General features: G+C 46.4%; 1 protein-coding gene across 10 annotated transcripts in view; it reads right to left on the bottom strand.

Moving 5' to 3' along the window:
* CELF6 (CUGBP Elav-like family member 6) overlaps positions 1 to 27,982 on the bottom strand; it is a 196,132-nt gene that overhangs the window by 105,845 nt on the left and 62,305 nt on the right. The window contains exon 1 of one of the 10 annotated variants that reach the window (XM_083475855.1): positions 3,407 to 3,643. The exons of 7 other annotated variants lie outside the window; for them this stretch is intronic. In XM_083475855.1, the coding sequence (XP_083331981.1) occupies positions 3,407 to 3,562 (156 nt within the window). In that variant the 5' untranslated portion in view covers positions 3,563 to 3,643. Of the gene's footprint in view, positions 1 to 3,406; positions 3,644 to 27,982 lie in introns of those variants that run through there. 2 more of the 10 variants (XM_083475850.1, XM_083475856.1) reach the window with 2 other exon arrangements.

Genomic DNA, 27,982 nt, shown 5'->3' with positions numbered 1-27,982 from the left:
CTCTGGTCCATGGGGTCACGAAGAGTCGGACACGACTAAACGACTAAACAACAACAACAACCACCTACGCATGTAAGTTTTCTTGTGTGGTTTTTATGCAATTCTGTGTCCTTAGGACTGGGGGGGTTGATGTTCAAGTGGTCACCCTAAAAGGCACTGTTTGGGGAGTGATTTCTCCTCTTCACCCTCCCTCCCGCTGTCTTTTGGCTCACCAAGGGCTCCCGCTCATGCTGCTTTGCCTGGGAGCCCTGAGTCTAAGAGAAAGAGATCATCCCTTGGGCTGTGACAGTGGAAGATAATGGAGCCAAGGGGAAAATACTAGCTGAGCCAATCAATTTGCTTCCCAAGCCATGACTCTCTCCCTTCCAGGGTGAGCAGCAAGTTAAGAATGTAAGAAGTCCGGCTAGACGGGGCCAAAAACATTCTTAGTTTGGCATTCTGTTCAGCACAGTTTCGGCCAACCCCAGGCCTCACCTATGGCATTTCCCTGTTGTTTACACCTGGTACCTGAAGCTCCAAGCTACACTGCCTCTGGTTCTGGAGGTTTAGTTATTTTGTTTATTAAAGTTATATACCACCCTTTGCCTGAGGATCAAGGGCATATATTTACAGTACAAAAGCCAAAAATACATAACATTTTAACTATTTTAGCTGCCGTGGCCAAGAGATTAGGACAGAGTATGAATTTGCATATTCCATTTAGCCCCCCAAAGTAAAAATAGAGGGACATACCCACAAAGAAACAGAAGGGAGGACTTTCATCCTCTTATTCCTTCAAAAGCTATCTAACCTAGATTTTTATGGATACCTTTTCAAGACATCATCACTGGGCCACCGCCTCTGCCCCAAATCCTACATTCACCCTAAGGACCCTTCTTTCTTTGGACCAATGTGCTCTGGAAGAATGCCTGTACTTTGAAATTTGACTCTTACCTCCCAGAACAAATGGGCTTGGGGCAGTGATGGAAGTCAGGAGGTTGTGGTGGGATGAGCTGTTGAGTTAATAGATGGTGTGACACACACACCTAATGTCCAAGAAAGAGAAAGCCGAAATTTTGCGTGAAGAAAAGTGGACGAAGCTATTTTGGGGGGAAATGCGAAACAGACTCTGGTTACACCCATGCCATGCATTTGAAGCAAAAAACACCAATCCTGGGAACTGTAGTTTGCTAAGGTAGCTTAGGAGTTGTAGCTCTGTGAGGGGTAACCTACAGTTATTGGGATTCTTTGGGAGAAGCAATGGGCTTTAAATGTATGGTGTGGAAGGAGGAAGGCAGCTCTATGGTAGAGCATCTGCCGTGCTTGCAGGAGGACCCAGGTTCAATTTCTGGCATTTCTATGTAGGCCTGGGAAAGGCACCTGCGCAGAACCATGGAAAGCCGTACCTAGTCAGTGCAGACAACACTCAGCTCAATGGACCAACAGTCTGACTCTGTGCAAGTCTGCTCCCTATCTTTCTATAGTGTTCACTGTGGAGAAGTGGATGCTGGACTAGACGGGCCATTGGCCTGATCCAGAAGGCTGTTCTTACATCAGTGCCCATTAGCAACAATTACACAGAGTAATTTGGCTTTTCTGGGCAATATTTGGACAAATGAGCAGAATCATCCTTCAGGCTGATATAGCAACAGCAGAGAGAGTGACAGCACAAGCGACATTTTTACACGCCTTCTTCCAGTGACTCCTGCAAGTGTGCTAAGTCAGGAGACCAGTGTTTTTACATTCAAATAAAACATGGCACCCGCTTGTGCATGATGGCATTGTGTGGTGTGGCACACTGGCACCTGTTTGGTTTTTAAAAAATTCTATCTATCTATCTATCTATCTATCTATCTATCTATCTATCTATCTAAAAATTCTAGAAATTCTATCTATCATCTATCGGAATACTAAAAATGGAAGACAACAGTCCATATTTCTCCTCACCCCATCACCCCATGTAGTGTGGAACCAACATGTGAAGACAACAGGAAACTTGGAGCAACAGGGCAGAATGGAAAATTACTGTATTTTTCTGTGTATAAGACTAGGTTTTTTAACCAAAACATTAGGTCAAAATTGGGGCTCGTCTTATACATGAGTAGTGTTGAGGGGTGTTTTCTTAATTTGGAGTCCCCCCAAATAGTCTTATACATGGAGGTGTCTTATACATGGAAAAATATGGTATTTGAAGCACCAGAAAAAAAATCATGCCTCTACTCGGCCTCATTGTCATCTGCCCCACACCTCACAGGTTTGCAAACGGACACCCCTGTATGACTCAATTCCCTGCCCACCTTCATGCCAGAGGTCAGGTGAGTAGGAGGGACTTCCTGTGCTGGCCAGTTCATTTCCTGCCCATCGTTCTCCCTCCATCCTCAAACATGCCTGAACCCCTGGCTTTCCCATCTTGCACACCTTCCCTCTCTCTGTAGCTAGATTTAAGGGGAGGGGCTGTCGCTCGGTGGCAGAGCATCTGCCCTGGGTTCAATCCCTAACATCTCCAGGTAGTGCAGGGAGCGACACCCCAGTGAGCTGCTGCCAGCCAGTGTACACAATACTGAGCTGGATGGACCAACCAACCACCTCAGGCAGCTTTCTATGTTCCGATGCTCTTGTCCAGCTCTTTCCAATAGTCTCAGGTCTCTGTCCTCCATTTTAACTCCTAATCTAAGTTGCACCAACCACACCCACACGCCCAGGCCTTGTCCTCCTCAGTCAGCTGCTGCCCGGCCTGAGCTGTAGGCATGCTCACTCGCTTGCCCCCACCCACCCAAAACACCTTGAACTGTCAGCTCCCCGCAATTTCACATCCGTACCAGGAAAAAGAAAATCAAGCATCTCTTGCACGCACGCATCAGACAAACACTGTCCCTTGACATGCTGGATGCAGACAGACACAGGAGGCATGTGCTTTAGTCCTGCTGGGCAAGCCCCCCCCCTTGGTGATTGGGACACCCCAAGATGTTCAGGCTAGCATCTCTCCCCCCCTTTCCACCCTGCCCCCTCCCGAAACCCAACTCCGCCCAAATACCTGCCAAAGACAACTCTCACCCCCCACCCAAAAAAAGCCAGTCGGTGCTCCTGAATGTGTTGGCGACAGTCCCACCCCCCTGGTCTTTTCAGAAACAGACCCCCAGAGACCCCAGCCACATTCACTGTCAGCCTCTCCAGTTCAACCCTCCACTGCTCCCAAAATGGATACGGTCCTCTAGGGAGGGGCTGTGCCATCTGGCAGGTCCAATGCCCGGGAACAGGGCAAGGGGGTTTGAGTGGCAGACAGCCCCCTGCCTGGGGAGGGGAAAGAGGTTGGGTCCGCCGGCTCAGCTTGATTCCAGACAAAGGCCAGAGAGACAGAGAGAGAGGAGATCCAGACAAAGGGAGGGGTAAAATAAAAAAGGGGGAGGAAAGAGAAGACTCAGCCTACCTCGATGCAGAGGAACTTGGAGCCGGCTGGCATCCAAATCAGGGGCACCCGGCTGGCAGTGGGGACCATGAGCTGGGGCAGCTGCATGGTCCCCAGCTCCTTCGGCTGCCACTGCCGCTTTTCGGAGTCGGCGAGGAAGCAGAGGCACATAGGCATACACACACACAAGCAGGCACTCTCTCTCTCTCTTTCTCTCTCTCTCACACACACACATAGAGAGCTGGCTGTGCTGCTGAATACATCACAGTGTCAGCCACTGGCAGGGCTGGGGGAGGGGTGGGCGTGGGGAAAACAGCTCCCAGCCTTGCCAAGGAAAGAAAGTGCAGCTGGCTTGGTGGATGGAATGAAATGTTTCAGTCTCTTTCTTTCTCCCTCTTCTCTCTCTCTCAATGCCCACCCCCCCCCCCGATTGCTACCTCTTTGCAGACCCCTCGCCAGTCACCAACATCCCCATCCCTGAGTTGTGTGGCATAAGAGGAGGAGGAAGGGAGAGAGAGAAAGAGAAAGAGAAAGAGAGAGAGAGAGCTCACCCAGAGGTAAAAAGGGCTCGTTGTGGCCTTGAGTAAGCTTCAACGGACTTGCCAGCCCCCCTTTCCCTACCATGCTCCCCCAAAATTTGGCACCGAGGAAATCTAGGTTCTGCAAGCAAAATAAACCATGCCCATATTAAGCATTCGTGCATGCTTTCTTTTAAAACGGAGGAATAATCAGTTGGCATCCATCTGTCTTGAGAGAAGAATATACAGAAGTAGAATGAAGAATTTGGGGTGGTTTTTTTTAGGAAATTCTGCATTGGCAGATGGGGAGCGAGGGGATGGAGACGGAGGCTAGACTGCAAGGGTGGTGAAGGAAGGATGGAGAATAAAAAACTTGGTTGTGTGATGAGGAGTCAGACAAAGCATGCAAAACTCCATCCATGGATTACTAAACAGAGCTATATTTGGCAGCACATAACAATCAAAATTATATCCCCCCCCCATGAGGACTAGCTACTTGAATTTTCAGAGAGGGGAAGAATCTTTGTCCCCCGGTCTGGCAATATGTCATACCAGAAACATTTTTTTTTGTATGCTTCACTAAATGGCAGTATGTTTGGCAGCAGGTAAAATGTAAAAGGTAACAGTAAAAGTAAAATGTAATAAGGGAAAGGTATAATGTTTTGTATGTTTTCTTCAAGAAACTTGAGGACTAGCTACTTTGGTTTTATTAGGGGGGAGGGGGAAATCTGTTTTTCCTCTCAGAATCTCATACCAGAAGCAAAATTCTGCCATTGCACTGTGAGCTCGCAGACATACAAGATGTACACTACCCAAAGTGCTCATCCTCAGCTGATCTTAGAAACCACAGTCCAATGAAAGGCCAGGAGGTGCCCTAGTGCATATGCAAGAGCTTTGTAGATTGAAAGCAGCCAATGAAGACCTTGGAATACCAGCAAAATATGCAGTCCATGACCCATCCGTAGAAGGAGAGTGACTGCTGTTCCAGACTACTGTATATTAATTATTATTGGCAACAGGAGGATCAGCTGACACTCCCCAGAAGATTCATAGCATATAAAGAGCAAAAGAAATGTTTCCTGCAAGAAAGAAAGAAAGAAAGAAAGAAAGAAAGAAAGAAAGCGGAAGGAATTGAATTAGCATCCCTCATGTGAATCTCTTCTCAATTTCAACATTTACCTTTGATGGAAGTTCCTGCTCATGGTCTGAATTTGTCCTTCCCATCCCCTTAATGTACTGACAATGCTCTACTTAGCTTGTCCAATTTTGAGCCAGGGTTCTCTATAACTCAGCTTGGGGAGGTGTGTTCAGTGCCCATAAGTGGAAACAAAAAAGGCCACTGGGCATGTGCAGAGTTAATTCCTTCTCATCGCTAACTCACACTTCTGGGATATGGAAGACAGGCTTCATGGTAAAAACTGGGTTTGACAAACCCACTCCAGATTAGTTATTGGTAGCTAATATCCATGACAGCTAAACAGCCTCCATGTTCAGAGGCACTGAACCCTTAAATATGAAATTGCAAGGGGTAGTTGCTACTTACATGGCCTCTTTGTAGACTCTCAAGAGGCATCTGACCACTGTGGGAAATGAGATACTGGCCTAAATCAGCATTTAGTCTGATCCAACAGGACTCTTCTAATCCCACTTCCACTTAATTAGAGTATGGGTCTCTATGGTCCTCCAGATGTTGAACTCACCCCTGTCAGCATGACCAAAAACTGATAAATTTTGGTTCAGCCCTACTGCGGAGTAAGCACAACAGAACACAAGGCAAATATGCATAGGCTTTCACTGCATATACAGACTTTAGCTTGAGACTCTGGGTTGGTTCACACAAAATGACAAATCACCATTTGCTATTACACTTTCTTGTTCCTTCTGTCCCTTGAACAAAGTAAGTAACTCCATTTCTGTCTAGATTAGAGTAAATCATAGCTTATCATTATGTCAAGACGGACAAACCATGGTGTATCCTTGCTCTCTGTGCCAGAATTGGAAACCGTGGTTTGACATGCAGACTGAGTCTCTGTGGCACATTCTGGACTCCAGAATTCTCTTTTTCTATACCTGTAATAGCCATACATTTTCTTGCCTCTAGAGGCCACTTCTCCCACAGGAAATAAAAGCCTGTATGTGGCTTGATTTAAATATAAACAAGATTTTTAATAGTTCTTCGCTATGAGCTGGTAGAGAGTCCAGCCACCTCTGTCTCTGGCAGAAATTTTCCACCCCTCTTGAGTTCCTCATGCACTTCTATATATTTTGACTATTATTGGCATTGCAGGTGCCAACATCTGGATCTCATTGGTGCTTGGATGGAAGATGACCTGAGAAATCATAAGCACACAACATGATGGAAGAAAACTGAGGGGTAAAGAGAATGCCAGTTTTAAATGGGTATTTTTGTACTGCTCACAACAGTTCCTTAGATTTCCAAAGTTTGAGGAACCCTGATATAATACATACTTGTTTTCTAAAGCTTTTGGAGGAATATAAGGCATTACTCTGGTTTTAATTGACGTTTGGTCTTAGATTTGCTTGATTGGGTGCTGTTTGATCCATAATGGTTTTTGTTTGTTTTTTACGGTTGATCTTTTTGTTTGTGTATTTTTTCTCATCTTACTTTAGCAGCTTTCAGCCTGTGAAGTAATAATAATTAACCGAAGTAATAATAATAAATTCATTCCTACTCTGTTCCCTGGCTCTCTTACATTTGCAGCTAAATTCTTGCCTACTGAAGTAGTCAATAGCCTGGAGAATCTTTAACTTCAAAGAACTTAAAATACTTATATACCACCTCTTATTAAAATAATGTCAAGGCAGTATATTATTCAACTAGACTCAGCCAGCTAGAGTTGATTGCAGTGCTGCTGAGAATGTTGGCCCCAAAGTGACCACTGAGAGAGGATTGGAGCCTATCTGAGATAACTTTGCCCAGTTCTCCCCCACCTAATGTGGAACTGTCTCTAATGCATTGGGGGGTGGCGGCGAACCTCATGTGACCCTTAAGGACCAAATGTGTCAGGATGCTGTCAGCAGCTCCCAGCTGTTGCCCAGGAAATTATAAAGACAAGGGAAGGTTTCTAACCATCCTTTTTTATTTAGTATTTACAGAGAGAGGCTATAGAACCCAGCCTCTTGGATAATGGCATTGTCCCGTGTGAATCTCCACCTCCTCCCGTCTCTCCCACTTCCTCATTCATCACTTCTACGGGTGCTGCTACATGCCCTCTGTCTTTGAGCTCTTTGCTCTCCTACTTTCAAGTCTCGCCGGGTTCTGGAAGATGGAGGGTCTGGAATGCTTTCTAAAGACACCACGTCCGTCAGCTGCCACCCCTCTGCTGCTTCCTCCTCATCCTTCTCCTCCTCTCCCATGATTTCCCAACTTTTCTCCTCATCTGCCTCTGAGCTGCACCTCCCTCAACCCCCTGTTATTAATCTAAGCTGTCTTCCTTTTCCTCCTCCCTGGAAGGGTCAAGCTGGGAAGGCGGTCTCCACCATTCCTCCTCTGCCCAGTCCCTGACACTATCTGAGATCACTTTGGCCAGTTCTCCCTCACCCAATGTGGAGCTGTCCCTAATGCACGGGGGCAAAATCTCATGTGACCCTTAAGGACCAAATGTGGCCCTTAAGGACACTCCGGCTCTTGGGACTCTCTCTAGCCACCCTACTTCTCCCTCAGCCACTTGGATCGGTGAGGCGATAGCTTCCCTCCATAGCTTTGCCTCCTCCTCGGCTGGAATGTTTCCTTAAACTCCTATCAGACTTGCCATGGGACGCCCAGGTCACATGTGCAATGTTCCCCCCCCCCAATCGCCCTCACAAGCTGGCGCCTCTGCCTGGGTGAGGGATAGAAAACAGTGTGTGGCTGTGTTTAGAGAGAAACTAGCCTGCTGTGCAAAGGTAAGGTTGACTATCATTGCCCAGTGGCATAGCGTGGGGGGTGCAGGGGGGGCCGGCCGCACCGGGCGCAACATCTGGGGGGGCGCGGAAGAGACTCGAGTGCTAAAATCCACGGGTTAGGGGGCGCAAATTATTTGCCTTGCCCCAGGTGCTGACAACCCACGCTATGCCACTGTCATTGCCCCACCCACATTTGCCTCTGGACCCACCCACCACTCGCATATGGTCCCCAGGCAGCTGCCCAGAAAAGGATGGAGCCTTGGACTGAACAATTTTTCCACCCCTCCCCTGCTGAGTAATGCAGAAGCAGGAAATCCAGTTCCTTTCTAACTTCCCTCCTCCACAGCCAAACATCCTTTGGCTCTGTGCTTCCTCTCAGTGATGGTTTTACGTATAAGCTAAACAAGTTATAACGTAGGGCCCCACTCTCTTGGGGGCCCCAAAAAAAATTAAAGGAAAAAAACACCTGGATGTACATTTCCAAAATATAAGATAAAAAACAAATAAAATAAAACGTACATACAGCAACAGTGTTTTGTGTTGTGTAGGCTCCTATGATGTAAGAAATGGACCCCGCCTGCTAACCTAAAATATCACTGGTTTGCTCATTTCTACATCAATTACTTTGATAAAACACATATTTCGTTATGTGCAAATGGCTTTAGATACCTATTAGGTCCATAAATTACCATATAGCAGCCTTTCTCAACCTGTGGGTCCCCAGATGTTGTTGAACTACAACTCCCATCACCCCTAGCTAGTGAGGCCAGAGCTCAGGGATGATGGGAGTTGTAGTCCAACAACAGCTGGGGACCCACAGGTTGAGAACCGCTGCCAAATAGCATATATTCAATACAAAAAACAGTGACAATTTGTTGTTGACAAAAGACAGCTGGACATATAAAGGGCCCCATTACCTTCGATAGTTTAGGGCTTCATCAAACCTAAATCCTGCTCTGCTTCCTCTCCACCACCATGTGAACTCCATGTCAAGTTTTGGGCTGTGCCTCTTATTTTTAGACTCCATTACTTTAAAAATGAATAAACAAACAGATGCCAAGTTATACAATTTAACACACTTAACGTGCCATACATTTCCCCCTCTCCAATGACTTTAATGGTTTTGGTTGATCAAGCTGCCTGAAGTTAACTCTGGTTCCTACTCATAGAAATCTCTGGGAAAGGTGTCCAGATTTAATTTCTGCCAATGCTCTCTGCCTTTATGACATCGATGTAAAGGCAGCACCATCCATTCATTGAAATCCATGCTCCATACAGCCATTGCCAACAGGCACTGATGTATCATAGTGCAGAACGTTGTAAAGGTTTGGTGTGGAGTCAGCAGCACAGTTTCCGAGCAATAACTCCCTCCACCAATCTTCACATGAAATTTATGGCTCTCAAGGATATAACTCTTGCCTGTGTGTGCAGGCAGATTCTGAGTCTGAATACAATGGTGTCAGCAAGGTATTTGCTTTGCAACGTGGTAGCTGGTGGAGGTAGATCAAATTCAAACACGGATGTGCAGATCTGCCACGGGGAGCAAGGGCTCTGTTCTCTGGGGAAAATACAAGAGTTGGGTCTGGGCTGTGAAGAAGCACCCTTGGGAGAGTAGAAGCTTATGGCTAGGATTTGTGGGGCCAGCTAGTAGTGAGGACCAAGAAGTAAGTCAGAAGCACAAGGAAACCAGGTCAAGAAGCAATGGTCAAAGACTTAAGGGCAGTGAAATGAAGGGTTAAGGGCAAACCAAGGAGCAAGCCAGGCATCTGTACCAAAGACCAAGGACACACCAGAGCTCAAGAAGACCTCATTGCTCAAGGAAGGCTCAAATTGAATGGGAAGACCTTTTATATTTCTTCCTATCCAGGAGGATGCAATGGCTTCAGTCCAGGGACTGAGGGTACTGAACTGTGAAGTTGTCACCGGCAGTTCAGTGCTTCACCAGATGGGGAAGTTGCAAACAGATCCAGCTGCTCCTGACACAGCAAGGGGTGGGTTCGATGCAGTGAAGGCATCTTATCCATCATGGCTTCTAAAGAAGTAGATCCATAAATAAAAGCTTTGTCACGGGTTTTTTGGGTTATGATTGCTAAATGGGATCTTTAAGTCCAAGAGCAATACACTTCTGGATTTAGATGCTGGCCACAGAAAAAAATCAAGGGAGTGCTGTTGCATTCATTGCCCAAAAAGAAGACACTGATCTGTGATAATGATGAAAACAATGACACAATAAAATGGCTATATACTGATTTATATGCACAGATGCAATGTTTGAAATAATCACTGTAATTTAAATGGAAATATGATACATCTCACCATAGCACTGAAGACTCATCAGGCGACCTGCCTGCTGTCCAACTGCTGACTGTTGATGGGCCTATCCTGCCTTTTCTTCTTATGGTTCTTGGAAACAACTGGTGTCCTCCAGACATTCTTGGACTTCACCTTGCATCAGTCCCAGCCAGCCAATGATCAGGGATGATGGGCGTTGTAGTCCAACACCACCAAGAGAGCACCATGTTGGATGCCTCTAAAATAAGAGGATGCCTTCCAATAGAGGACTGTCCTCTGTCAAGTAGCACACTCTAGCCCTGGGGAGGCTTCCCAGAGGCACTTGCCATGGACAAAATGCTGAACAAAACAAATCAGCTGTTTGCTCCCATGGGGCTCTTAGGCACTTAACCTGCTGTTGACTCTGGAACTGTGAGACAGACATGGCTTGGTTACTCAGTGGGTGCATTCAGACATGAGGATTATTGCATTCATTTTCCTGGTCATAATACTAGTGCTTCTCTCCCAGTTTCTCACATTCCTCTTACACTACATTACCCAGAATTCCCTAGGAAGAGGAATCCATCTCTTCTGGGAACTGTAGTCCTAGGAGAAGAACAGGGAGTCTCCTAGCATCTCTCAGCACCCTTAAGGAACTACAGCCCTCAGATTCTTTCTTTTTTTGGGGGGGGGGGGACTATGACTGCTTAAAATAGTATTGTAGCACTTTAAATGTTTGGTGTAAATCTGATTCATTGTGAGGCAGTTTCCCATGTTCCTATTTACTTCAAGAATGTACTATCCTGCCTTTCAGCTCCACAACTCCCAGGGTAACTGGCAGTGGAGAACTGGGCAAAACCCCCACAATCACTCCAAAAGAACAATATAAATTTGATGTAAATGGCAGACCAGAAAAGCAAATCTGACAGATGGGTAGATAGATGATAGATGATAGAGAGAGAGAGAGAGAGATAAAATCAGACATTAAAAACAGTAACAGTTATTATCATTCAGCCAGGCTTTCAAATAATTTTCAAAGCCTGGCTAAATGATAATAATGTTTACTGTTATTAATATTAGGCAGCCAGACCTTTGTTGTACTGTTGTCGCCACCTGCAAAAAATGTATTTCATTCAGGCAAGGCTACCCAGATATATCATTTGACTCTGCATATTTGTTTTAAAAATGGTTGGTTTTATCTATATTTTGATAATTATATTTTGTTGACTTGCTTTTAAAGTCTGTTGCTTTTATTTGTGTTTTTCTTAGGAATATTTTATGTAAATTTCTTAAAGGTTTTTCCCCCTTTCAATTAAGTGGTGCCAGCAATTGAAAATGAGGGCAGATCCTAGCTCAGTGGTAGACCATTCCATAGTCTTAACTATGTGCTGTGTGAATCAGTACTTTCCTTTCTCTATCCTGAATCCTCCAACATTCAGCTTCCTTGAAAGAGTTCGATGAGTGATGAGAGAGAGAGGGTGTCATGTCAGCAAGGAGGTCACTGAAGACCAATGTTCCAAAACAGCCTTGTCCAAGTTGGTGCCTGTGATGAATATAGGGGTTGCTCGTGCGTAAGCTACCGCCACTCCTGGCTAAGTTGGCTTGTTAAACCTTTCCTGTCTGGACAGCCCTTCACTTCGTGGCTGCCTCAGTCACTAGCAGAATCCGTCAGTGGGCGTTTCTTAAACCTTTTCCAGCATAAAAGCTGTTTGACGCCAAGTCTCCTCCTACTCTCCCTGCGCGGAAGTCTTCTGCGCAGGGAGGGTGTGGGTAGCGGAGGACCCGTGCTCTCCCCGCTGGTGTCCAGCGAAGAGTCCTGGAGCCCTCTCACTGATTCCCCCATCTGCCCCCCTTTATCCCTGATGTTGCACTGATTTCCTTCCCCAGCTGAGCTGCCTCTCTCCCTGCTGGGTCCCTCTCCAGCATCACTTGAGAGCCTTCCCTCCGCCTCTGGCTCTGATGTCAGTTCCCTGACAGTGCCCTCCAGATGTTTTGCACTCTAACTACCATCAATCAGCCCCAGCCACCAGTGGCGTAGCGTGGGTTGTCAGCACCTGGGGCAAGGCAAGTAATTTGCGCCCCCTAACCCGTGGATTTTAGCACCCGAGTGCGAGCGCGCCCCCCTCCCCATGTTGCACCCGGAGCGGCCGGCACCCTTGGCACCCCCCACGCTACGCCACTGTTGTACAGAGAGAGGGATAAAAACTTTCCTCTCTGTCCACTCTCTCCTTGCCATGCCTTAGTTTTGCAGGCTTCTCTCCTGTCGCCTCTTGCTTGCCTTTTCTCTAAACTAAAAACAAACCCAATGCTGCCGCCTTTCCTCAGGGCACCAGCTCCATCCCCTTGCTTAGATTCCCTCTACCAAAGCTTGCCAGGGAAGGGATCTCTTCCTAACCTGCTCCACGGAGCCCGTTCCTTGCAAGCGCTCCGTGTCCCTCGGATGGCGAGCGCCTTTGGAAACGCGGAGCAGGCGCTTGCCGGCGAGCAGCCCCCCCGCCCCTTTCCAAGCTAATCCTTTTAAAACCGAAAGCCCCTTAACCCGCTGGCGAGAGGCTTAGCCGGGCCTCGCCCGCCCACCGGCTTCCTCTAGGAGGTTTTTGGGGAGCGCAGGGCGCGGCGAGGCCAAGCGGCGCGTCGGGGTGCGGAGGCTGCCCGTGCCGGCCAGGCGTCGGTGGCGGCGTCGGCGCTGCTGCAGCGGCTGCTCCTCCTGCGAGCAGTGAGCGGAGCGCAGCCGCAGCGGCGGCGGGGGGCGTGCGCGCGCTAGGGCGCAAGGCTGGCGGTGGCGGCGGGGAGCCCGGCGGAGGAAGGAACTTGTCCCTTCCCTCTGGACTCGCGCCCCCCCAGATGTTGCGCCCGGTGCGGCCGGCACCCTTGGCACCCCCCACGCTACGCCACTGCCAGCCACCATGGGCAATGCTCAGAGGTCAGAGCAAAACTTGTGGCAGGCACAACTGTAGGGGAAGCCTTCTCTAAAACATTATTTTCTGTGTGAGACCCTCTTCCCCCCAACCTCATAGCCCATGCTTTTTATTTACATATTTAAATATAAATATATGTGCATGATTTAAAACATCAATAAACACCGACTGGTTCAAAAAGAAAATTCATGTTAAAAGGAACCGTCTAAACAGTGTGGTTTTCAAAAGATGTCTGAAAGAAGGGAGGGTTGGTTCCTGAAAAACCTCAACCTGCAGGGAGTTCCACAGGACACACTAAAAACTTGGTCCCTAGTGAAGGCCAAATGAACTTCAAGGGCATGAGGAACAGCTGAAATCAGCCTCAGCCAAACAACTGCAGCTATTCTCCTCATCATGGTGGTAAGATATTTTAAACTCCCATTCAGATGGCTTAAAGACACGCTAATGAATGCCATCTCTGTCTTCTTGTAAAGGAACAATTTGCACTTGGGGACCTTTGGAGGATATAAAGAAACAGGGGAAAGCAGGCCACTCCATAGCCAAGATCCTTACTTAGCTGCGGCCTGACGCCAAAGCATACTTAACATAATGATTAATCTGGCTCGGATGATGGCGATGATTATGCATGCTCTCAGTTTCCAAGGATACTAGTGGGGAATTTCATCCGAATCTTTATTATAGAAACTGCCTGGGTGGGTTAAAGCTGTCTGCGCCGCTCTGGACATGTGCAGCAGTGATTCTGGCTTCTCTGAGGGTGCTTCTGTGTGGGGTGCTCTCTCTGGGGGCGTATGTCCAGTGTGCCTGATCCCCTCAAACTGACATGGCAGGCATGGGGTGTCATGGGCAGAGCAGACAGGATCCATGCTAGGAAGGAGCCATGCATGGGCTTGAAACCCAATGTCACCTTTGTCCGGAGTGCAGCTCCTTATAATTTTGGCTTTGCTCCAGAGCATAGAGCCCAACGGGTTGGATGCTGTGCTGCAGACACACCTTAAGAAAGTACCTCCACCAGGGATGGGGGAGTTTATTTTGGTTAGGGTTTTCATGAGAACTTACCTATCTTGCAGTTTCCAAAACAATATGCAAACTGAAACGCAGCTATGCTTTCAAATTTTCACTCCTCCAAATTTTGCGGGGCAGTTCCCCAACCAAGAGAAAGTGCATATTAGTGGGGAAAGTAGGCACTAAAATGCATACAGGAGTTAAAAAAAATGTATCAAAATGCATTCTATTAGGGGAAATTGCTTTGCAAAAATGTGTGTTTCCACTGAAACGCTGACAATTTCTCCAGTCGCAAATTGATGCAGGAATGTGGAGAACTGAACTTAAATACTAGAAAAATGAGAGACTGAGAGAAACCAAAGCTGACAGATTCATCTATCCCTAGCCTGTTAACAGATCTGTGAATGTACAATATATGATTGATTGATATCCCTAGCCTGCATCCATGTCAATGCTGCCTAAAGATGGAATGAAATGCTTCAAAAATCCATATCGGGGCCAGATAAAGCTCAGACGTTCTTCTGAGACCAGCAGGTGCTACAGTGCTTTTGAATGTAGGCATGATCCTGCTCAGCAATCTGCATTTAAAAACTAAAAAAAGTCTGATTTTGTTAATGCAGTAACCTGGTAATTCCAATACTTTACACTCCATTTCCCAAAAAACCTTCAATACTGTAGCATCCATAACTCAAAACCTTGCTTCACAAGATTCATATTTTGGGGCGTATGCGGCACAGTTAGTGACTGTGCCATGTGCCCCCACTCCAACCTAGGGGATTGTGGTTGTCCTATCAGCCAGCCCTTGGGTCTGCGACTGCTGCTGTTGAATGCCAGGTCAGCACTGAAGAAGATTTCCCTCATCCATGCTCTGATTGTGGATGAGGAGGTGGATCTGGTTTGCATCACTGAGACCTCAGTGGGTGAGCAGAATGGACTTGGTCACACCCAGCTGTGCCCACCTAGGCATTCGGTGTAGCATCAGGGCAGACTTAAGGGTTGGTGGGGAGGAGTTGCTATGGTCTATAGAAATTCCATCTCTCTCTCTCCTGACTCTCTTTCCAGCTGAGCGGGGATCTAAAGTGTTTGTTCCTGGCGATGGGTAATGGGGACAGATTAAGGATTCTGCTGGGTTATCACCCACCTCGTTGCCAAGCAGTCTCCTCGTCTGAACTGTCAGCTCTGGTCTGGAGGCAGTATTGAGGACTATCAGACAGCTGGCCTGGGGAGACTTCAACATCCAGGCCAAGGAGTCTGGCTCTAGAGTGGCTCAGAACTTCATGACTGCTACAACAACTATGGGGCTGTCCCAACATGTCATCGGCACTGACTACTAATTACTGTAGTTTTTGCTCTATATGTCTCACTTTTTCCCTCCTAAAAAGTAAGGGGAAATGTGCGTGCATCTTATGGAGCGAATGAAGGCTGCGCAGCGATCCCAGAAGACAGAACAGCAAGAGGGATCGCTGCTTTTACCGTGCAGCGATCCCTCTTGCTATTCTGGCTTCTGAGATTCAGAATATTTTTTTTCTTGTTTTCCTCCTCCAAAAACTAGGTGCGTCTTGTGGTCTGGTGCGTCTTATAGAGCAAAAAATACGGTAGTTCCCAGGCCCAATTCAAAGTGTTGACTTTGACCTAAAAAGGTAAAGGTAAAGGACCCCTGACAGTTAAGTCCAGTCGTGAACAACTCTGGGGTTGCGGCGCTCATCTCTCTTTACTGGCCGAGAGAGCTGACCTTTGTCCGCAGACAATTTTTCTGGGTCATGTGGCCAGGATGACTAAGCCACCTCTGGTGAAACCAGAGCAGCACACGGAAACGCCGTTTACCCTCCCGTCAGAGCGGTACCTATTTATTTACTTGCACTCTGCTAGGTTGGCAGGAGCTGGGACTGAGCAACGGGAGCTCACCCCGTTGCGGGGATTCAAACCGCCAACCTTCCGATTGGCAAGCCCTAAGCTCAGTGGTTTAGACCACAGCACCACCCTTAATGCCTTAAATGGCTCAGGACCACAATAACTCAAGGGTTGCCTCTCCCCATATAAACCAACCTGGAGCCTGTGATCATAATCTGAACCCCTTCTTTGTGTGCCCCCCTCTGGAGCACTCGCTGGTCCAACTTGTCCCAACTCATGACACCAGACCAACCTTAGCAACCTTTGATGCTAATCCTGCATGTGTGCATCAAGTCTCATGGTGCTTAAATCAGAGGTGGGGAACCCGTATATCTGCCCTGCTGTTGGACTACAAATGCATCCTTGAGCATGGACCATGCTGGCTGGGGCTGATGGGAGTGGTAGCCCAATGTCAGCTGGAGGGCCATAGGCTCCTAAACCCTGGCTTCAATGGAACATTCACCTAGAAGCCCCCATTTCAGTAAATCCTCACCTCTTTGATGAATTCTAGAAAACCATTTCATGGTTTTAATTCCATACAGTGAGTAGAAAGTGGGGGAAAGACAGCTTAAGAGCCACTTACATCTGCAACTGATTTTAATTTGTCACCAGAGTCCTCCTGCCTTGTATCCTATTAACACTTCACTCATATGAGTGTAGAGCTAACATGACAATGAGCAGGAAAGTGCAATGCTATTCTGTGCCCCTGAAACGAGATGGATGTCCGGGCTGGGGTCAGCGGAGAGAGAAACAGAGACTGATAGAGCAACCAATAGACAGGAGAACTACATTGCTTTTAATATAACCCAGCAGTGAATGCGTTCAGCAACAGAGCATAGGGAGGGCCACCTCTATGCTAGAGGCAAATGTCCACCAAATGTGCATTTGTGTACAGATAATCTGTTGGGACAGCCTTGCTTGCTGTTATGTAACCTCTCTGCATTGATCTTCAGGGGTTTGAAGCTCTTGCTATAACCATGAGCAGCAGTAGTAATAGTAATTTTGTATCATTGGTGAAAGTACTGCCAGCTCCACACTTCCAAGTACACCTACACAGACACTTAGAGTAGGGAGGGATGGGATTGTGCAATGGTACCACATGCCTCCTTCAATGCTGCATGAAGGACAGCCACAGAGGTGAACCAGAAGCCATGGGACAAACATTAAGGAGCAAACCATAATTCCAGACCAAAGCACAGCAAGGATTCAGGAACCCACCAGAGTTCAGGAATACCCTGTTGCTCAAGCAAGGCTCAGCTGTGACAGGCTGCCTCTCACACTCCTTCCTGCCCAGAAATATCCAGTGTTCAGGCTGTCTGGGTGCTAGTCAGTCCAGGGCTTGAAGGTACTTCACTAAGAAGCTGCCACCTTAAGTTCAGAAGTTGACATATAGGATCTGCACACAGATCCAGCAACATCTGACAGCTTTGATCAGAAGTAATACCAGACTATGGTTCAGTGTCCTGTGAACAAGCACTGGAGCTGTGCACTCCCCTTAGCCTTTTTGACACAGCTACAAGGAGGGGACCGGGTGCTTTCATTTCCATCTTTAATTAACTACTCTCTGAACCCAAACTAGTCAGTCTAAACTATAGTTTGGGAAACTAAGCCAACTTCAAACTACAGTTTATAAAGTTGACTTGTTTCCCTAAACCGTAATTAAGAGTAACCATCATTTAGGGTGGCATTTCAGAGAGAAATGAAGAGAAGAGGTACTGTCAGGATGCTGTCAGCAGTTCCTGGCTGGTTGCCCAGGAAATTACAAAGACAAGGGAAAGTTTCTTACCATCCTTTTTTATTTCAGTCTTTACAGAGAGAGGCTATAGAACCCAGCCTCTTGGATAATGGCATTCTCCCCAGTGAATCTCCACCCCCGTCTCTCCCACTTCCTCATTTGTCATTCTCATAATCTCCTCTACAGGTGCTGCTATGTGCCCTCTGTCTTTGAGCTCTTTGCTCTCCTACTTTTAAGGCTTGCCAGGTTCTGAGAAATGGATCTGGAATGCTTTCTAATGACACCGTGTCAGCCGGGTGTTGCTCTGGCTCTCCCAACTTTCCCCCTCATCGGCCTCTGAACTGCTACCTCCCTCAACCCCCCTGTTGTCAATCTATACTGTCTTTCTCTTTCTCCTCCCTGGAAGGGTCAGGATGGGAAGGTAGTCTTTCCCACCATTCCTCCTCTGCCCAGTCCCTGACAGGTACAGTGCTAATTGATTTGCACTGTTTCATCGGAAGGGGGATTCTTGTGGTAGTGGCAAGGTAAGAAGCCTCTCCTCACAACCTGTTTCACCTTGAACCTGTTTCAGGGATCACTACCTGGTTTGTTTTGTGGGGGCAAGTTTGACCCTCCCCTCCTTTCAGTCCTGAACTTGGACAAACCTGTCAGGCTTTATGAATGAAAAAGTCAATGACTAGAGGATCAGAGTTAGCCTAGGGAGATCAAGGTTCAAATCTCCACCAGTAAAAAAGCTTGCTGAGTAACCATGGGCCAGCCACTGTAACCTACCTAACAGGGTTGTTGTGAGGACACAAAGGGTGGGAACTAAGTACACCACTCTGTGCAACCTGTAAGATGGGTAGGATACAATAAAAGGAATAGCATCTGTGCAGGCATGGACTGCAAGAAGATCAAACCTCTCCATTCTTAAGGAAATCAGCCCTGAGTGCTCACTGGAAGGACAGATCCTGAAGCTGAGGCTCCAATACTTTGGCCACCTCATGAGAAGAGAAGACTCCCTGGAAAAGACCCTGATGCTGGGAAAGATGGAGGGCACAAGAAGAAGGGGACAACAGAGGACGAGATGGCTGGACAGTGTTCTCGAAGCTACCAGCATGTTTGACCAAACTGCGGGAGGCAGTGGAAGACAGGAGTGCCTGGCGTGCTCTGGTCCATGGGGTCATGAAGAGTTGGACATGACTAAACGACTAAACAACAACAATGTATGAATAAGGAGGCAGCAAAAAGAGCATGCACTCTGAAAGTTTAAATCAGGGATAAGGAGATTTTTTCCACTTGAGGGCCTCATTCTCTTCTGGTCCACCTTCTGGGGGCCACATGCAAGTGTTGAGTGGGGCCAGAGCAGAAGTGGGCAGAGTATAGGATGTAAATATTGCCTTTGTACAGTAAGCTGCTTTCTACATACAGTGCATTTACAGACACCCGGTCTTTCCTCTAATTATTATTATTATTTGTTGCGTTTATATCTCACTTTTTCTCCATGGAGCTCAAGGTGGCTTACATGGTTCAATTTCCACCTCATTTAATCCCCGCAACAACTCTGTGAGGTCGATTAGCCTGAGAGGCAGTGGCCGGCCCAAAGTCACCCTAGCGAGCTTCATTGCTGGGATTTGAAACTGGGTTTCCCAGGTCCTAGTTCAACACTCTAACCCCAATATGTCAGAGTTCAAGGATGCATTCCGTCCAGGCAAAGAGAGCAAGGACAGCACAAAACAGGGCTTGTGAGGGGGTTGGTCTGAGAAGAGTCCCAAGGGCTTGAGGTTCTCCACTTCTGGTAGTAATCAAAATGGCCCGAGTCCCGAGGAAGCAAAATAAATTAAAAAAGCAAAAACACTGTCTGGTAATGTCTTGGAATGACAGAAAGACAGACAGACAGATGATGGATAGATAGAGAAAATTTCACTGTCCAAAGAGTGAGAAAATATGTGCAATGGAACTAACCATGAAACTCACTCCAGGTGCCCTTTAAATCCTGTTAAATAGTTTGCATTTATAATCAGCAAACAATTGCTAGAGAGGCAAATGTGCCCTCTGCTCTAATTGTCTGTTTGTTCTTACAAGCCAGTGAAAAGCTTCAACTTCCCTACAGGAAGAGTGAGAAACTGTGGCTTGCTTAAGATGGGTTTCGATCCATGTCAAGTGGTTTTTGAACTCATAGGCAAAAAAGCAGGGCAGTCTAGTTCAAACCAACATATCCTTAAAACTCACGTGAGTGAGACCTGTTGTCCCATTGCCTTTTTGTGCCGATCGGTGAAAATACTGCAATGCTCGACTGCAAGGCAGAGCGGAGACTTCTGGGAACTGTGAAGATGCCCATGGTCTTGTCGCCGCATGAACTTACTTCAAACAGTGGATCTCCATGTGTTTGCTTTAAACCATTTTTAATATGGTATTATTACAATGCTGTAGCCTTCCCTGAGACCTTTTGGTGAAGGGTAGGTAAGAAATCAAAATAATACAGACGCTAATATTGTTGAAATACAGCTCCCATATTCTCTGACCAGCTGGCCATGTGGGCAGGGGCTGATGGGAGTTGGAGTCCAGCAACATCAGGACCAAAGATTCCACATTCCTGACTAGGGCTGGGGGAGAAATCCAGTGCAATTCTCATTTAAAGGCAAGCTTTCCAAATTCACATTCTCTGAAGTGATACATGGACCAAAACACAGCATTTGAAATTTGCATTTACTCGAATTTTGCTATGTAGCTTTCCAGCCAGGTAATGTGCACCAAAAAGCACATATTTGGACAAAATGGGCATACAAATACATATATCTATGAAAACAGCATGCAAAAATGCATTATATTAGGAGAACTGCTTGCAAAAATGGTGTATATTAGGTATTTTATTGCCTAGTAGGAGAAATTCACACTTTTAAAAAATGAGAACTTTTTTTAAAAAAAATATTTGCTAACTGATATAGAAATGTGAAGAATTGAACTTAAGATTGGAAAAATGAGAAACGGTTAGAAACCAAAACTGGCATATTCCACACCCTCCAACATTTCTCTAGTGAAAATAGGGATGTAAGATTCCATAATAATTTTACTATTTATACCCCACACATCTTACTGGGCTGCCCCAGCCACTCTGGGCAGCTTCCAACATATATAAAAACATAATAAAACATTAAACATTTTTTTAAAAAACCTTCCCTATACAAGATTGCCTTCAGACAGCTCAAGGGTCAGATAACTCCATACCACCCAACATTTCTCCAGTGAAAATAGGGACAACCTAAGGAATAGTGGAACATTCCAAAATCAAATCAGAAACTGGGATGGCTTCTCTAAATCAGGGACATCCCTGGGGAAAAGGGAAACTTGGAGGGTCTGGTATTCACCCATCATCAGTCCTGACTTTAGACGTCATGGGTGGCAGGCACCCCAGGACAAGTTTAATAGAAAAAGTTAACTAGGATGCAACTCAAGCTGAAGAGCAAAGGCAAAGTCCTCACCTAATCCCTACTCCTTGTGGGCTGCAGGACCCATCCCCAAGCCCATGGCGGACCAACAGCTTGTTTTGCTCGCATGTTGCTGTTGTGCAGTGGTTAGAGTGCCAGATGAGGGCAGGAGAGACCCAGATTCAAATCCCTCAGCCACAAACTTTACTGGGTGTCATGGACTGGCTGGATATAGAGGAGTGGTGGGAACCCTGGGGAGGAAGGCTCAGAGCCAGGGGATTAGTGGTAGCATGGCAATGTGTATTCAGAGGGAGGAGTAGACTGAGAGCAGGAGGTGCAAGCAACAGGAGAGGCTATATAGGGATAAGTCCATGAAGAATCTTATCCTGGCACTTTGCAATGGAAAGGTATTTTCAAGAGAACCACAATGCAATATCCTGGAGCCCTCACTTATTTACATGTCATTTCCTGTCCTTCTCTTGAATGTTATGCTACAGGGCAGATATCAAGATTCAATTCCCCCCCCCCCCCACTTGCTGTGTCCTTCAGCGAGTGACTGACTTGGGTGCATCGCTTGCCGACCTGCTTGGGCATTGTCCTTGCCCAGGAGATGGTCAGATGGAATGATGAATGCCTCACTCCCACTGTCTGGCCAAGGGCCTGCCCTGCTCTCGCCATCCTACTGAGTAATGTGGAACATCACTGTGGCATATGCATCAGAGCTGCTATCATTGTCCTTGGATATGTCATAGAGAGACCTTACAGAATGGGTACACTATCCTTAGCAATGCAACATAGGAACCTGCCTTATACGGAGTCAAACTACTGGGTCCATCTCACTCAGTATTGTCAACATGGACAGGCATTGGCTCTCCAGGTTTCAGACCGGGGGGGGGGGTCTTTTACCTCAGGGGGTCTTTTCAGGTTCTGCCTGGAGAGACCAGGGATTGAACCTGGGACCTAACTTTTAATGATAGACATTTATTTTCCTAGGGCATTTAGATTACAGTGATGGGGGGAGAGAGATTAAAAACTGTGTTTGTTTTTGATGCTTACCTTCCCCTATGCACGTAACTGAAAAATCTCCACTGTATCTCAAAAAATCCATGGAAGTGCGAGATGACATTTTTGTCATCCTTGGTGGGAGATGACATTTTTCTTACTCCAACCTTTCTCCAGGATGTATGCTATTTTCCCATTCCCAATTCCTCTTTGCAAATCAATGGCGTAATCTCTCTCCCCTAAGGAGAAAAAGCTGTATCACAACAATCCATGGTCATGGCACAGAAAGACGCACCTCACAAATGAACCCCATGGTAATGGGGTCCTTGCTCTTTTTTCTACCACCACCCTGCACCTTCCATGATTCCTCTTGTACCTACTCCAAAAGTGTGCCCTTGTGGGAGAACCACTGCAGACTTCATCCCACCAGAAGAGATGGCCACACCTACAAATTGCAGAAAATGGAAGATATAAATTTCTTCTTCTTCTTCTTCTTCTTCTTCTTCTTCTTCTTCTTCTTCTTCTTCCTATTACAGTGGTACCTCTGGTTACGAACTTACCGGTAATTCGTTCCTGAGGTCCGTTTTTAACCTGAAACTGTTCTTAACCTGAGGTACCACTTTAGCTAATGGGGCCTCCCGCTGCCGCCGCCCCACCGCCACCTGATTTCTGTTCTCATCCTGAGGTAAACGGGTTAGTGGAATCTGTAACCCAAGGTGTTTGTAACCTGAGGTGACACTGTATTGTTACTAATCTAATTGTAAAGATGTCCTGTATAAAAAAAGTTTTGTCTAAAATTTAGCAGATTTAATCCACTCTGGGTGGACTGCAATACCTGTACATATGATCTACTTCTGTGAAAAGGGGGGGGGGGAGTTTCATCACTGATGGGAATGGGTAGAAACAGATTTCCATTTTTCACAGATCTAATTCCATTCCAAATAGCTAGTTAAATTGGAAAACATTGACTCCAAAACATGTTGGCCTACTTCCCAAAACTACAGCTACAAACTGATTTTTATAGCAAACTGGTTTACACTGACCATAAAGTTGAGCCAAACCATTACTTCTTGTGATCAGAACACTGTGCCCAGAACACAGCCCAAGACTTTTTGTTGTTGTTGTTGTTGACATGCTTTAGAAAACAAGTCTGTACACTGTACACTGGCTCTGAGGTAGAGGTCCTTCTGAGGATGACAACAGTGCTATCAAAATGGAGGGAGAGGTAGCTGTGTGATGAAGCCAAGATTTTTATCAGAGGTTGGCTTTAGGGAGTGGGGTGGCACATGTCAGGTGTCACACCAGAAGACAGGAATACTATTATTGCCCAGGCTAAGCAGGAAGCATTCTTCTTGGGGGGGGGGCAGGGACTAATGGCTCGTCTGAGTAGGCAGCACCAACTGAAAAGCTAGGAACACTTGCCTGTCCAATGAGATCCTCCAAATCGCAGTCCTCGGGCAAGAAGGTCCATAGTTCAGTGGGAGAGTTCTGCAGGTAGAAGGCCCCATGCCCAACCTCCAAGTAGGGCCGGGTTTATAGTTCCTGTCACAAATCCTGGAGGGCTGCTGCCAGTCAGTATAGGAGGTTCTGAGCTGGCTGCACCAGTGGTCTGCCTCAAGGTGAGCTTCACATGTGCAGTGACATTCAAGAAGAGCAGCAGAGCTCAGTGGCAGAGCACTGGGATAGGTGAAGGCTGCAGCCTCCTATGGTTCACCATATGAGGCAGCCACACCTGGAGCCAGGTACCCCCAAGTTCTAGGCCTGATGGCTCCAATCCTGACCAGTCCCCCTTCAGAAGCATCTACCAAGGCCAAGAGCAAAGGATCTTGTGTTTCAGAGGACCATAACTCATCCGACACCAAGATGTCAGAGGATTTGTATTTATTTGTAATTTAAAACATTTTTACACTGCCCTGCATCGTATTAGAATTCAGGACAGTGTACAAAGCATTAAAACAAAATCAATAAAACATACAGACCAAAGACAAAAGCAACAGATAAAATCTCAACACAGACTCACACTCAAATGCCTGGGGAAATAACACAAAAATGTTTTTTCCTAGCACCTAAAGAATAGTCAGTAATACTGGTGCCAAGAGAACATTTTGGGGGACAGCATTCCATGACCTGGGTGGTACCCTCTTTGAGGACAGCCTCAGTGCAGATGGGAGAGGCTTATGGATGAGGACCCGGAGGCAAGGAAGTGCAGGTCCCATCAAGCAGTCCTCCACAACCTTGTGATAGGTGTTTGGGGTTACAGCTCCCATCAGGGCCTTCTAGCACAGCCAGAGCTGATGAGAAGCAAAAACATCAGGAGGGCACCAGGATGGAGAAGGCTGCTCGACAGAAATTTCCCCGAAATTTCCAATGCAACCCTGGACTCACCTTTAGAGCCTCAGGATCCTGTCTTCCTCACCAGTGGTGCAATTTCACAATTTTAGACTTTGTTCTTAATGGTCTTTGGTGGCAAAATGCAGCTCATCTGACTGGGTTGCCCAAAATGCCCCAGACTCGGGCTTGATTCTTGGTGCAGTTGAGTTAAAAAAGAATGCCAGAAAAATAGACTCAGATGATCAGAATTTACCATCTGTAAGATGAGAGGAAGCACTTGGGTTTAGGTGTCATCTGTAAACAAATGAACAGGACCTCCAACTAGATGAATCCTTGATTTTGCTATTAACATGTTCTGGTAGAAGCAAGCACCTTTGCAGATTCTAATGAGACAGATGACCCTCACCTTTGCCTGGGCTATGTAATCCGCATTGTGGTCAATTATCTCCAAGCTTGGGTGAATAGTCATTATGCTTTCATAATCTCCCATTAGCAAGCAAAGGTTTGAATAAGAAGTCAAAGTCCATCCCATTAACCGTTCCAACCAGAACTGGCCTTAGACCATTTTGTACCTGAACTCAAGTTGAGAATGAACACCCCTTCCCCATGCAATTTTAATGGCACTCAGGAACGTGTCATCCCTGGACTGAAGTTTTGTTTCCAGAAATAACTGCTCATGTCACTTTCTGGTATAGCAAGTTCTATTTCCAACTCATTAGTATGACCAAGATAGTATAATAGTTCTTCTCTGTGGTCACTGAAAGGGTTGATATGGCCCACACTAGATCCCACAGCATTTGGTTTCTATCGTTCAATTAATCAAATCTCAAGTTGCAACCAGGCAAACTGGATGATCCTCTAGTGTAGGAATGGGGAACCTCTGGCTCTCCAGAAATTGTTAGATATAAATTCCCACCACCCGTCACAATTGGCTTGCTGGAGTCCAACAACACTTGGAGGGCCACAGATTCCCAATCTCTGCTCTAGTATGACTTTCCCCAAAATGGTGCTCTCCTGATGCTTTGGACTACAACTCCCATCTGCCTCAGCCAGCATGGCCAATGGCCAGAGCTGATGACAGTTGTACTCCAACAAACTCGGGAGGGCATCAGATTGAGGAAGGCTACTCTAATGAGAAATGTTGAGAATCAAACTCAGAAACATCATGAAATCTAGTTAGGTTTGTAAAAACACAAAAAGATACAAGTATATTGCTAAACTGGACTTGAGACCTTATATTACAATGGCAATGTATCAACATGAATATCTATTTATCGTTGTTTGGTTTTTTGTTACCATGGTTGTTATTTTCTGTACTAAACATCTAATAAAAACATCTGCTGAGGTCATTTCAACCACCCCTTTTTTGGATCAGAAGTATCGCTCCCCCAAAATGCTCAGGTCACCAACTGGGATGGCATCGTCATTACAGCCTTTAGTTATTCTGGATTACTGGGTTTTTTCCATTTAATATTGATTATGGGGCTAAATATGTCCTTCTTCAAGGTAGTGCTTCAGCTGTGAAGAATATCGTATTTCCCCAACTTTCAAAAAGAGACATGTGGCTACTAGGAAACTGGAAGTGCATTCCAGTACTGGCTGGAATGTATTTGTGAGAATGTCATGGGTACCATTTGGACATTGCCTGTGACATCATTACTGAGTGGAAACCCAGCTTCTATCCTCAGTGCACACGCTGGGATAGGAAACCTTTTTCCTAGGAAGGGCCATTGACTGGTAGGAAAGTCAGTAGAAGTATGTGCATCCAGTGGCGGGTGGAGCTAGAGTTGACAGTGGGCACAATTTATAGCAGTTCAGGACTGAAAACCACTCCCTCTCTCCCTCCCTCTCTCTGTGCCACTCATCCTTTTCTCTCTATTTGTGCTACCGTGGGTGGCGCTGTGGGTTAAACCACAGAGCCTAGGACTTGCCGATCAGAAGGTCGGCGGTTCAAATCCCTGCGACGGGGTGAGCTCCCGTTGCTTGGTCCCTGCTCCTGCCAACCTAGCAGTTCGAAAACACCTCAAAGTGCAAGTAGATAAATAGGTACCGCTCTGGCGGGAAGGTAAACAGCATTTCCATGCGCTGCTCTGGTTCGCCAGAAGTGGCTTAGTCATGCTGGCCACATGACCCGGAAGCTGTACGCCGGCTCCCTCGGCCAATAAAGTGAGATGAGCACCGCAACCCCAGAGTCGGCCCTGACTGGACCTAATGGTCAGGGGTCTCTTTACTTTTATCTCTATTTCTCTGTGCTTCTCCCTCTTTTTTCTCTCCATTTCCCCCCTTCGCCTCCTTTTGCACCCCTCCATTAACACAGCTCTGAACTGATTGCTTGCAGAGGGCACATAAAATTATGCCTTATGCTGGGAGCCACATGTTCTTCATCCCCAAGTAAAACATTTTACTTTACTTCCCCTAATTTGAAAGCTCAGTACCCCATCCTCAGTACTACAGCAGCACAGTAATGTTCAACTAGCTATTTTGTAAAAGTGACAAGCATCCAGCAAGGCTTCCCCTAACACCTCACAGCAACCCTGGGGCAAAAAATAAAATAATTCCATTTATTTTATTCTTTTATTTGAAGGTTACATGCTCCTCTACTGCAGCAGATGGGTGCATGCATCTCCTGTTGCTGTTGTTTTTAAAAAGAACAGAACAGCTGCACATCTATATTTCCCACAGGCAAGTTACTCTCCCAGCCTCTATTATGCGTCGCTTGGATATCACGCTTTTGCATTTGGGCTTGCATGACTGCCCCAAGAGGCAAAAATGCAACTGGACTCTACAATGCAACTGAATGGGGAGTTGCTGTCCATGGTACTGAAAGTGAACTAGTCATTTTGGGAGTTGGGTGAATTGATGATCACTGTGAACATACAAGTATCAGGATGATACATTTGACACAAATATTTTTTTAAAAAACCAAAATCCATGAAAGTAGACATTTCTTCAGCTAAGATGGAAGTTCTGATGTAATTTTTTAAAAGCACGAGGCCTTTCAAAAAAAAGCCCATAAATGCATTCATCTACTCATCTCTTAACCACATAATAAAATAAGAGTTTTACTGAATCAGTTAAAATGTCCAGCATTTCCATCTTACTGTTTCCCACAGCAGCCAGCCAGTTGCCTCTGAGAACCCCACATATTAAGGCAATAGCTCACCCCTCATTGCTCACAAGAAAAATATTCTGTGACATGCTACCTCTGAATACAAACATTTTGTGTAGCCATCATGACTAATAGCCATCCTCTATGAAGCCATTTAAAACCTTGTGGATCCCACATACTAATTTGGTATTAGGAACGCCAGAAGCTGCCTTATGCTGCATCAGACCATTAGTTGACCCATTTCAGTGCTGTCTACATTGACTGGCAGTAGCTCTCCAGGATTTCAGAAAAGACATCTTTCCCCAGCCCTACCTGGAGATGCCAGGGACTGAACCTGGGACCTTCTTCTTCAATATGGCAAGTGTTCTACCACTGAGCAACAGTCCTTTCCATATTGAAATTAAAGGACCTCCAACGGCTGGTGCTGAGCTGTGGGCTCGCCAACTTTGTGCAGTCTTGGGGCCAACTGACTTCTGCCTCTTCCTAAAAGGAGAGGGGTTGTTTCATG

The sequence above is a fragment of the Podarcis liolepis genome, assembly GCF_965112155.1.
Source record: "Podarcis liolepis genome assembly, chromosome: 14".
Lineage (NCBI taxonomy): Eukaryota > Metazoa > Chordata > Lepidosauria > Squamata > Lacertidae > Podarcis > Podarcis liolepis.
Note: the sequence above shows the minus strand (reverse complement) of the source record. Positions and strands in the feature narration are given on the sequence as shown.